The 10,801-nt window shown below is 38.6% G+C and overlaps 1 protein-coding gene across 1 annotated transcript; it reads left to right on the forward strand.

Moving 5' to 3' along the window:
- Nucleotides 1-2,149: 2,149 nt before the first annotated feature.
- On the forward strand, nucleotides 2,150-8,514 carry LOC140802180 (cytochrome P450 71AP13-like). The gene is made up of 4 exons (XM_073157619.1): nucleotides 2,150-2,679; nucleotides 2,948-3,078; nucleotides 3,127-3,388; nucleotides 7,885-8,514. The coding sequence occupies exons 1-4, from the start codon at nucleotides 2,185-2,187 to the stop codon at nucleotides 8,497-8,499; spliced, it is 1,503 nt and encodes a 500-aa protein (XP_073013720.1). The 5' UTR covers nucleotides 2,150-2,184; the 3' UTR covers nucleotides 8,500-8,514.
- Nucleotides 8,515-10,801: the final 2,287 nt, after the last annotated feature.

Below are 10,801 nucleotides of genomic sequence, written 5' to 3' on the forward strand. Positions count from 1 at the left end.
ATATTTACTAACTTTCTATGTTTTCTTTTTCTTTCGGTGAAAAAAATATTGTCCCATTATTTCAGCTACTCATAGCACTAATGCCACCTTTTTTTGAAACGTTAATTTATGCGTTTGATACTTTTAGCTCTTTCATTCGAAAAAAAAAACTCATTTAGACTTAAACTATTATCTTAAATAAATAAAAGTGCTAATGTACATTAAAAATATATTAGCGATTATGAAATATCTTCAAAAATTTTAATATGATAGTATCTCTCTCTTTTTATGCTTATATTTTATAATTTATTTGTAAAATTTGTAAGTAATCTATAAATTTTTTTTACTCTACTCTTCTTCTATTTAATATTCTATAACTCACTCCTCCACAGTCATTTTATTTTATTATAGGATGGGGCTAATACTAAAATTGTATACATTTATTTTTAAGATTAACTTATTAAAATTTTATTAATTTTTTTATGGACTTGAAAAAAAAGAATAATTCCCTTTTCACCCCTAAACTATCATCAATTTCCATAATGACCCTTTAAACTTTTTGGTACGTACTGACCCTCTAAACTATGAGAAATACCTTACCCCCTGACGCTATTAATATAATCAATGAATTAACCCAATTGCCCCTCCACTTATAATACTGGGATAGTTACGTGGCAAAGCTAAAATTAAATATTTTAATAATTTTTAAAATTCCTACATTGCCCTCTGCCCTAATCTCTTTTCTCTCAAAAGTTTTCATTCCTCTCCCCTCGAAGAGCTCGAAGCCGACAATGGTGCATCCCTTGGTCTTCTTCCCGCTAGCGTCCAGACATGCTGTCGTCGGATGCTGAGAGGCGACGAACGGCGATTGCCATGGTTGAGCAGGGAATGCATGGCTTCGGCTTGGCCTCTGCATTCAGTCTCTTACGTGCAAGATAAATGAGAGGCCACACCATTGTTGATGGCGTAGTTGTCAATAGACCTCGAGGGATTCAACGCGCCATTGTTGGCCTCTTTCTCTCGCCTTCTCTAGAGCTATCTTCAAAAGCTCTCCCTTCTCCTTCCTCCTCTGAGTGGGATGATGAGGGTGATGGCGTGATCGACCACCCACGTGAAGTGTATGTCGACCAACCTATCTCTCCCGCCAAGCCCACTTCGGTTTCCTCCCCACCCTCTTCCTCCTCAGCCGCTCCTTCACCGTCAAACTCAGCACATGCCCTCACCTCCTAGAATTCGAGGCAATCATCGCCAAATGTCGCACAAAGGCACTCAAAAATGACCTCCTTTGCTCACCACCATCTTCGTCTTTGCTCTGGATTTGCCTAAATGGGTTCTTCTTCTTTGTGAACTCCGTCGCCTCAGAGCACTTGGTTTTGGTGAACAGAGACTTGAAGTAAGCCTTCGAGGCCTTGAGAGAGGGCGTGAGGCATTTTGAGAGAAAGAGAGAGAGAGAGAGAGCTCTGAGAAGAGGGCGACGACGATGGGAAGAAATTTGGAGAGAGAGAGAAAGGGCTTGGAGAAGACGGCGACGACAATGGCGGGCTTGGAGAAGAGGGCGACGGCGACGTTGAGGCAGGGCTCGGAGAAAGGGCTCAAAGAAGAGGTAGATTTGTCTTGCCTTAATCGGCCATAGTTGCCAGAGGCGGCAGCATAGCTGCCAAAGCTACGCCGATCCAAGATCCAGCTCCGACGGGGATGTAGATCTTGCGGTGGATTGGAGCTCGAGCACACCGGAGAGGAGGGTGACGGTAGGCTGCGGAGGAGGTGACGGTGGTCAACGCCGTGAATGCGAAAGAGGCGACAACGGTAACGCTATGGAGGCTGCGGTGGACTAGGTTGTGACCGCAGCAATGGAGGGAGAGAATGAGGGGTATTTTTATTCATATAAAAGTTTTTCATGACTTAGCATGTGACTTGCACATGTATGAGAGTAAAATTGTCATATATTTGTCAAGTAATTATCACGTGATATCTTTTAGACAAATGGGTAACGGAACCCTAACAGAAGGGGTTAAGTGAGGTATTTTTAATAGTTTAGGAGTTCAATGTGGAAATGGGTGATAGTTCAAGGAGTGAAAAATGAGTTATCCAGAAAAGAAAAATAAACTACTCTATAAAGAAAGGCCTTAGTTCCACCATGTCATCATCTTCCCCACCCACCCTACATCCCCACTCCCCCATCTCCACTAGTAATAAAGAATTACAATGGAAGCTCCAGCTCCAATTCAATGGCTTAATTCCACCATGCCATTCTATCTCCTACCATGCACGTTAATACTCATCATTATCATCCAACTCTTCCTAAGCAGCCTTTACTTACATAAGAAAAGAAATCCAAACATCCCTCCCGGCCCTCCACCTCTCCCGTTCATCGAAAACCTCCACCAGCACGGTCGCCTCCCTCACCTCTCCCTCTACCGTCTCGCCACTGCCTACGGCCCGATAATCCACCTCACGCTCGGCTTCATCCCCACCGTCATCGTCTCCTGTCCACGCACCCCCTGCGTGGTCCTCCGCACCCACGACCTCGCCCTATACAGTCGCCCTAGGATCTACGCTGCCCGCCGCCATTTCTACAACTGCACCGACGTCGCCTTCGCCCCCTACGGCCCCTATTGGCGCCACGTACGGAAGTTATGCATCTTGGAGCTCCTGATTCCGAAGAGAGTCGAGTCCTGCGTGCCTGCAAGGGCGGTTGAGGTATCCCACATGGTAGCGTAAACTCACCTATTTATTCTCAAAGTTTTTTTTTGTTGCGGTGATTCAAACTTAGTATCTTCTGCTCTGATACCATAATAATTAAGTTGTCATAGAGGACGATAGTTTTTTTTTAATGCTCCAACACTCCCTCATCCACTTCTAGGATTGAAATATTTTGATGATTTGAATAAATTGGGAGGTCACACACAACATGTCCTGCATTATATAAAAGCTTAAGCTATCACTGACGCCATCTTCTAATTAATAGGTAGAGAGTGTCAAGGCGTCGGCGAATCAGGTGAACTTGACCAAGATTTTAGGGTTCTATGCGAACGGCGTGCTGTGCCGGGCGGCGTTCGGGAAGGAGTTCTTGGAAGGAGGGGAGTATGAGGGGCATGGGTTTTAAGAGATGCTTGAGGACCACCATGTCTTGCTGTGTGGGTTTAGTCTTGAGGACTTCTACCTTGGAATGGGATGGGTAAGCAAGGTGAGTGGGACGTTGAGGAAGTTGGGGAAGACCTTTAAAAAGTTTGATAAGTTGTTAGATGAGATCTTAGAGGAGCATTTGGAGAAGAGGAGGAGGAGGAAAGAGGGAGGAGGAGGGAAGGAGGAGGGGGAGGAGGACTTGGTTGATGTGTTATTGGACGAGAAGGAGGGTGAGGGTCTTGAGATGCCTCTCACCTTAGATAATGTCAAGGCAGTCATTTTTGTTAGTATTTAATTATCTTGCACTTGGTTCCTTTTATTTTGCCTAGTTTGATAACTTTTATCTGAATTCCTAGCTTTGGATCTAATTTATATGATGCATTTTTTAGAAATAATTACACATGCACCCGAATAATTCTTAGTTTCACATACACCCTTTATTTAAATATTTTTTTGACACACTTTAAATCCCTCAACTTGTCAACTGTGTAAAACACCACCACTTTACGTGTTTATTGCAATATTGTAAACCTTTCTATGTAATTTATGGTGTGTTTCTCAAAGTTAGTTTAGTGACAAATTAATGAGGCTCATTTAAGCTACTTGATATGAAATACCCACTATCAAACACGTGCCTCTCACATCGGTAGAATTCATGTGATTACCATTTGACCTATTGATCAATATTTTAACATAATATATAAATAAAAAAGCCGACATTTCAACAAATAAAATAGACAAAAATAAGTCATAACACCATAGGTCACAATAAGCCCTAAAATATATATCCATAGACAAATAAAAAATTGCCCACACAGGGGCTACAAGCCATCTAGCTTAATTTACAAGAATAAATAAATAAGTGAAATTAAAGATAATTCTTCGTCGACTTCGCCACAAACCCTGGCTTATAAACTAATTTAAAAATATTTACACTAGAAGGTGGTGAGCATAAAGTCCAATAAGTTTTTATTTCTACAGTCTAAAATATGAATATGCACATCAAGATCAAATTAGTGCATCAGTCCGGGCTATCTAGTCCTCAAACTCAAGCTCACACTAAGTTCTGGCTATAGGCCATGTCAACACCACACCACATAATATACATTATCTTAGACTACCAAATCGGTAATATAGGCTCATGTAGAGCTACGTCCGTAGCCAAACTAATCCTCACACCCGACCACACCCATACACTAAGGGAGGGTAGACCCTTGGGATAGAACCGTCAACCTATCACCCGATGAACAGCATAACCGATTGTCCGCTACCGTAGACTAAGGACCTTAGTCGTAAGCTCATCACAAAGGTCAGTGTCGCACATCGATACTACTATCTAAGCCCCTCTCCTCCACATCATCGCACCACCATGTGGAAATCATGAGTCGTTGCTCACGCACACCCTCACTCTACGTCATCGGGTACCGCTAGGTCTACGTCATCCTACCTTTCTCTCTATATCTTAAATATCCTAAAGGGTATGACTCTTGTCGATCGATAGTAAATCGTCGATCGCCCGGTGAAACAACTGCTTGATTGTTTGAGATTAATAGACTAAGATCTCAAGGATGGCTCCTAATTAGTTAGGGAGGCGTCGGATATTGTCGAGACGCAGTAGTCATTCGTTTATGGTCGTGTATGTGTACAAGTGGCATGATATTATACAACACAATAAACATAATAAAATACATTATTATTATGATTTACGTGCTAATACACATGTCCATACCTAATAAATATGCGCAGAAATCATGATATGTGAAATCTTACCGAAAAGTAAAATAAATTATCATGCATGACGTGCAATAATAACAGTAGGGAAAATGTATGCACATGCATGCTATGAATGTGATGATGTCATAAAGTAAGTTATTTTATTCTCTACACTACTCTTAGATTATAGGAGTTTCACTACTTTCCTGATACTAGCTACAACTACGCCATGAGATCATCCTCATAGGGTACGGAGTCTATCTCAATAAGAAAAGTAAATAAAAAGTAAAACCACAACAATCCTATCACTAATTAGTTAAATAATCTTAATGATATTCACTATAGGCTTAGGTAGGTCTATCTACAAATGTTCATATTTATTAATTAGGTTGAGCTGGCATAGTTGTACTAGTGCCTAACATGTTAACAAATTAAAATAATTTACCTAAAATTCTCGTTCCATTAATTATTATCATTTAGGTAAATCACATAGGCAACACTAGATTAGACCATTTCGCTAATTAAGATAATTGGCTTAATATACTTTCCCTACAATAAACTGTATTAATTCTCCGACAGGAGCAATTAATACAGATACACACAGATCGTCAACTCAATTTGCTAAAATTAATTTAACCAAGTATACATGACCTCGCTAAATCCCGAATTAAAGTTAGCTTTTTTTATGTGTTATTTATAATGGTACTGTTTCGGTCACGGTCTAATTCATTAAAATTAATTTATAAGATAACTAATAAAGAGAACACTACTATGTGCTAAAAATGATTAAATATTAGGACCTAGGTTGACATAATAAAAGAATACAATGACTAGCATGAATTACAAAGATTATTAAACAACTAATCAACTTGGCCAACTCATGGCTAAGCACAAACTCACAAAAATTGGACCCAAAGCCCCAAGAGAACTAGGCCTAAAGGCCTTATGAGCTGGGCTGCGTGCAGCCCAAATCTAACACAAATTTGGGATAGGCTACATGCAGCCCAACCACACCTCAACACAACCTAGCCTAGGTTGCATACAGCCTAACCACACCCTAACACATGTTAGGCTGCACCTAGCCCAACCCAAAAAGCAAGATCCCGGGCTACGCTGCACCTGTCGTTGACACACGGGCTAGGATGCACCCAGCCTGACACATGAGTTAGGTCGTACCCAGCCAGACCCTGCACTCGGGTTGGCTGCACTCAGTCCGACCCGAAGCTCGGGCTAGGCTGCACCTAGCCCGAGCCCGAGGTACCCCCTTTCCTCACCTAGACTGAAAGGAGGGAGGAAGTTTGGCTGTCGGCGTCCACTACCACTAGAGCTGATACATCAGCCGGTGGGGAGGGCTGCCGGCCAAGTTGGCCACCGACGGCAAGAGCCCACTTAGTGGGGATGGGGGAAGAGGGGGAGGGCTGTCGACCAACTTAGTTGAACCCACCGACATGCTCCCCTCGATAAGTAGAAGCCAGTCGAGGGGAAGTCAAGGCATGAGAGGCGGTCGGCGACGAGAATCCATCTCGCCTTGGCCGCGACGAGGGGCCACCCGGTGGCTCCGACCATGAGTGCGCCGAAAGAAGCCACCGAGGGCATCCTTGCGAAGAGGAGAAAGCCCACTGGACCAACGCGGCCAGGCATGAGGCTATCCGAATTAATTTTCTAATAAATACAGAAGTTAAAAAACAATAGGGAAAAATGTGCATAATTACAATGATATATATATATATATATATATATATATATATATATATATATATATATATATATACAAACACACAAACACATTATGCCTAGTAAAAGAAATGTAATTATACTATAATTTTCTATTACATAGTGGTCATGATTACATAAGAAGAATCCTCCTAAATTATAGTATACGCAGATATATAAATATTCCTAATATAACTAATTTAAAATATGGCACAGGATGAATATTTTTACTTTAAAATTAGGTGATCTACATTAAGGTCTGTGATAATAGATTACCCAGTCCTTTTGATAGCAAGACAAAGTTAGTCAAAGGCTTCTCTTAGTACTTTAAATGTTTACACTCACAAGTGCGGTAACCGGTGACGCCTGTTATGGTGAGTACACTCTTGCCATTGTCGTGCAACGATAGTCATGCTGCACTTGAATTGACAGCCGATCAGGGCATCAAATAATGGAGCAAGGAGAATTCAGTCTTGGATGCCTGGCTCCACAATATTATTTAAGAAAATTAATGAAAAACACCTTATCTTTTTCTTTGATTTTTGTTCAAGACCTACTATATAGATATTTATTATTCCATTCTACTATGTTATTTTTACACTGTTGTTTGGATAAAGAGAAGAAAAAAGAGAAGAAAAGAGAGAAAAAAAAAAGAGAGAAATATCTTAAGATAATGAAAGATAAAATGAGATTCTCTTCAAAAGTGAAGAGAACCGGAGAAAAAGCTAAACTTCTTTCTTTCTCTCATATATCTAAACAAGAGGGGACAAAATGTTATTTTCTTTTTCTCTCAATCAAAATGTAGTGTAAATACAATTAAAAACATCTAGCTAGAGGTAATTTTACTCTAATAGTAGCTAACAATAGTTCTCTATTTATTTTTATCTTAACTAAAGAGGTATTAAGGTCATATAATATCTACTTACTTTACTCATCTATATAATAATTGATCATTAAGATTATTAAATTTATAGTTAATTCAGGCATTTTAAGCAAAATACAGAAATCAAGGTATTAAGTCATTTAATATTTATAGTTACTTTAACTCATCTATGTAGTAATTATTCACTAAAAGAAAACTATCTGTATTGTTATTTTAGATATTTTAAGCAAAATATAGAAATCAAATTGTAAATATCCATGTCTAAGAGTATGAATGATAACAAGGGGGTTATGGTTTTAATAAATTTCCCTAATATTTATTAATAGTCTTATAGATATCAACTCAAGAAAAAAAAACTTTATATATATGTTTTGCTAGAACTAAGGCTTAAAGCAGCAAAGCTTGAAATTTTTGTACCATCCCCAATTTTATCTTTCAAATTAATTTAAAAATCCGACAACTTATTGCAGGATATGTTTGCAGCCGGAACAGACGCAACCTTCATCACATTAGACTGGGGAATGACAGAGCTCCTAATGAACCCTACAGCCATGAAGAGAGCCCAAGACGAAGTCCGAAGCATCGTCGGCGGCGGCCGGACGACGGTAGCGGAGACCGATCTCCATCGAATGCATTACTTAAAAGCCGTGGTCAAGGAAATCTTTCGACTGCACCCGCCTGTTCCGTTACTCCTCCCCCGAGAATCCATGGAGCCAGTAACACTCCATGGCTACGAAGTACCGGCCAATACGAGAATATACGTCAATGCATGGGTCATCGGGAGGGACCCCGGGACTTGGGAGAATCCCGAGAAGTTCGAGCCTGGGAGATTTTTAGGAAGTAATATTGATTACAAAGGGCAGGATTTTGAGCTGATACCTTTCGGGGCAGGGAGAAGAGGGTGTCCGGCAGTAACATTTGGCACGGTTAGCATTGAAATTGCATTGGCTCAACTCCTTTATAGCTTTGACTGGAAGCTGCCTCCTGGTGTTAAAGCTGAGGATTTGGATATGACTGAAGTCTTTGGCATCACAATGCATCAAACGGAGCAACTGGTGGTAGTTGCCGAGCCTTATAACATCTGAGAGTTGGATATAAACATTTATTTATGCGTCCAGGGTAGTAGAAGCTCATGCATGCATACTCTTTGTTGCATGTATCTGGGAGTTTGGAGGTTATGAATTCTATTTCAGATCACAGTAATCCATCTATTTTATGGCATCAAGGAAGATGATACCACCGGATTTGGCCCACCTGAATCTAACTCCATTATAATGCTTTTAGTTAAGTTATCCTGTTGAACTTTCAATTTAAGTAAGGACTTGCCCCTCCTGAGATACATACTACTTTGCAACCATTAAATATTTATCAATACAGATGTTAATTTAAAAGGCTACATTATGTCTTATTAAATTTATTCATCGTTATTAGTTTAAAAGCATGCATGAATTATGTTCACTTAGTTTGCAGTTTCATAGATAAGACTATATATGATTTTGTTGGTGTTTAATGGAAGTACAAGGCATTTGGTAGATGGGTTAAAGGATTTTTGGTAGAACGCAGTACGACTGATGAAAATGATATAGTAATGGAATATTTGTAGTTTTAAACGAAAAATCTAACAACCGCAAAATAATAAGAACCACAGGAACCCCTTCTTTCTTTTTTCCTTTTGAAAGTTTCAAATAACACACTACATTTGTATTATTTTTCATTAATACCCTATCTTATAAAGATTTTATAACCCGTACAAATTAAATTACTAAAATATTTTTGTGAATTTTCTAACCTCGACTCACCCTTTGTGAAAATTTATAATTAACTCCCTAAAAAATCAGATCTACCGCACGCTATAAATAATAATAAAATATAAAGTGTAAAAGCATAAAGGGATAATTTGAAATACAAAAAATTTAACGTGGAAAATCCTAAACATGATAAAAACTATAGATTTAATCTCGTATCGAAACCAAACACTAATAATGTAATAGTTATAAGAAACTTATAAATTATCTATCGATATCCATGACTGAATCTGTAATAAATTAGATAATTAGAACTCCCACGATATACATCTTTTCGTAATCAGTTTTTAAACCTTAGTGATTTTTGAGGTTATCCAATAAAAAATGTCATCCAGATATAACTTTTCTAGAGAGTTATCCAATAAAAAAAATGGCTACTTAGGGCTACGTTAAAACACTTTTAAATGTCATCCAAATAGAGTCATATTAACCCTCAAAATTTGTCTTTGAAGTCACCGGAATCAAGCCAGAAAAATCTAAAATTGTATGGGTAAACGCCAAAGGCCAAAAGCTGCTTTTCTTGATTTTCATTCATAGATTGTTCGAACCAAATATCAAATACTCACATATCAAACTCTCGTTATTTAAGAATGCAATAAATAGGCTCTGAACCACTTACAAACACTTGTTTTCTTTAGTATTTGCAGAATGTTTGCAATTGCATTAGAACGACTTCAAGGAAACTTTCCTTTCACTTGGAACTTTGCAACTTGTGTTTATGCTTATTACAAATAATCTAAACACTTAAGATCAATACAATATTTTGTACACATTTCTCAATTATATCAAAATCTTATACCTTTTTAAGTCATATTCCACTCTAATCCACCCCACTACATTAAAACCTTTTACTAGATCTAATCACATTACTTCTTCACCATAGAGTAATTTAGTTATTTTAGACATTACGTTTAATATTCTAAAAGTTCCTTGGTTGATACCCTTTTCATTTGTAAATTATTTGGTAGTTAACTTAGGGTGTCATATAAAAATAATATGAAAGAAAGGAGGGTTGGGTTACAAAATATAGGGTGTTACTGAGATAGATTTGTAGCGAGGTCGTTTGATGCTACATCTCCATCTTAAAAGACTATACAATATCTTTTATAAGAAAGAAGAATTATATTAAACTAAAAACCACAAATAAAAAGACCCTTGCTAACATATATCAGAGAGCAAGTTGCAAAAGCGACACTAGGAAGGAGCCTGCCTAAGTATACCTAAAATTTAATAAACAACTAGTAGTTGTAAGCAAATCAACAGCATGGTTAGCTTCATGAGACACCAAAAATTTTTACATTTGAAGAAATGTTGAGTGAATAAAAATATACCGTAGGGATCACCAGGCAGCTCTTTTGCTCTACAGGGATATCGGGGGGATCCTATTCAAGCCATTCGCCAAGAGAAGGGAATCTATTTCAATCGCGAGAGGTTGATGTGCGTAGTGATACGAGATGAGAACTTCACAAACAAACTATGTTTTGGCTTAAAAAGATGGACAGGAACCTCTTGCATTTAGTACCTACCAAGATTGGAGGGGCCTCGGTAATCGAGCCACAAAGCCACATTTGTCCAATTTAGA

The sequence above is a fragment of the Typha latifolia genome, chromosome 15, assembly GCF_019914945.1.
Source record: "Typha latifolia isolate L0001 chromosome 15, TyphaL0001v2, whole genome shotgun sequence".
Taxonomy (NCBI): domain Eukaryota; kingdom Viridiplantae; phylum Streptophyta; class Magnoliopsida; order Poales; family Typhaceae; genus Typha; species Typha latifolia.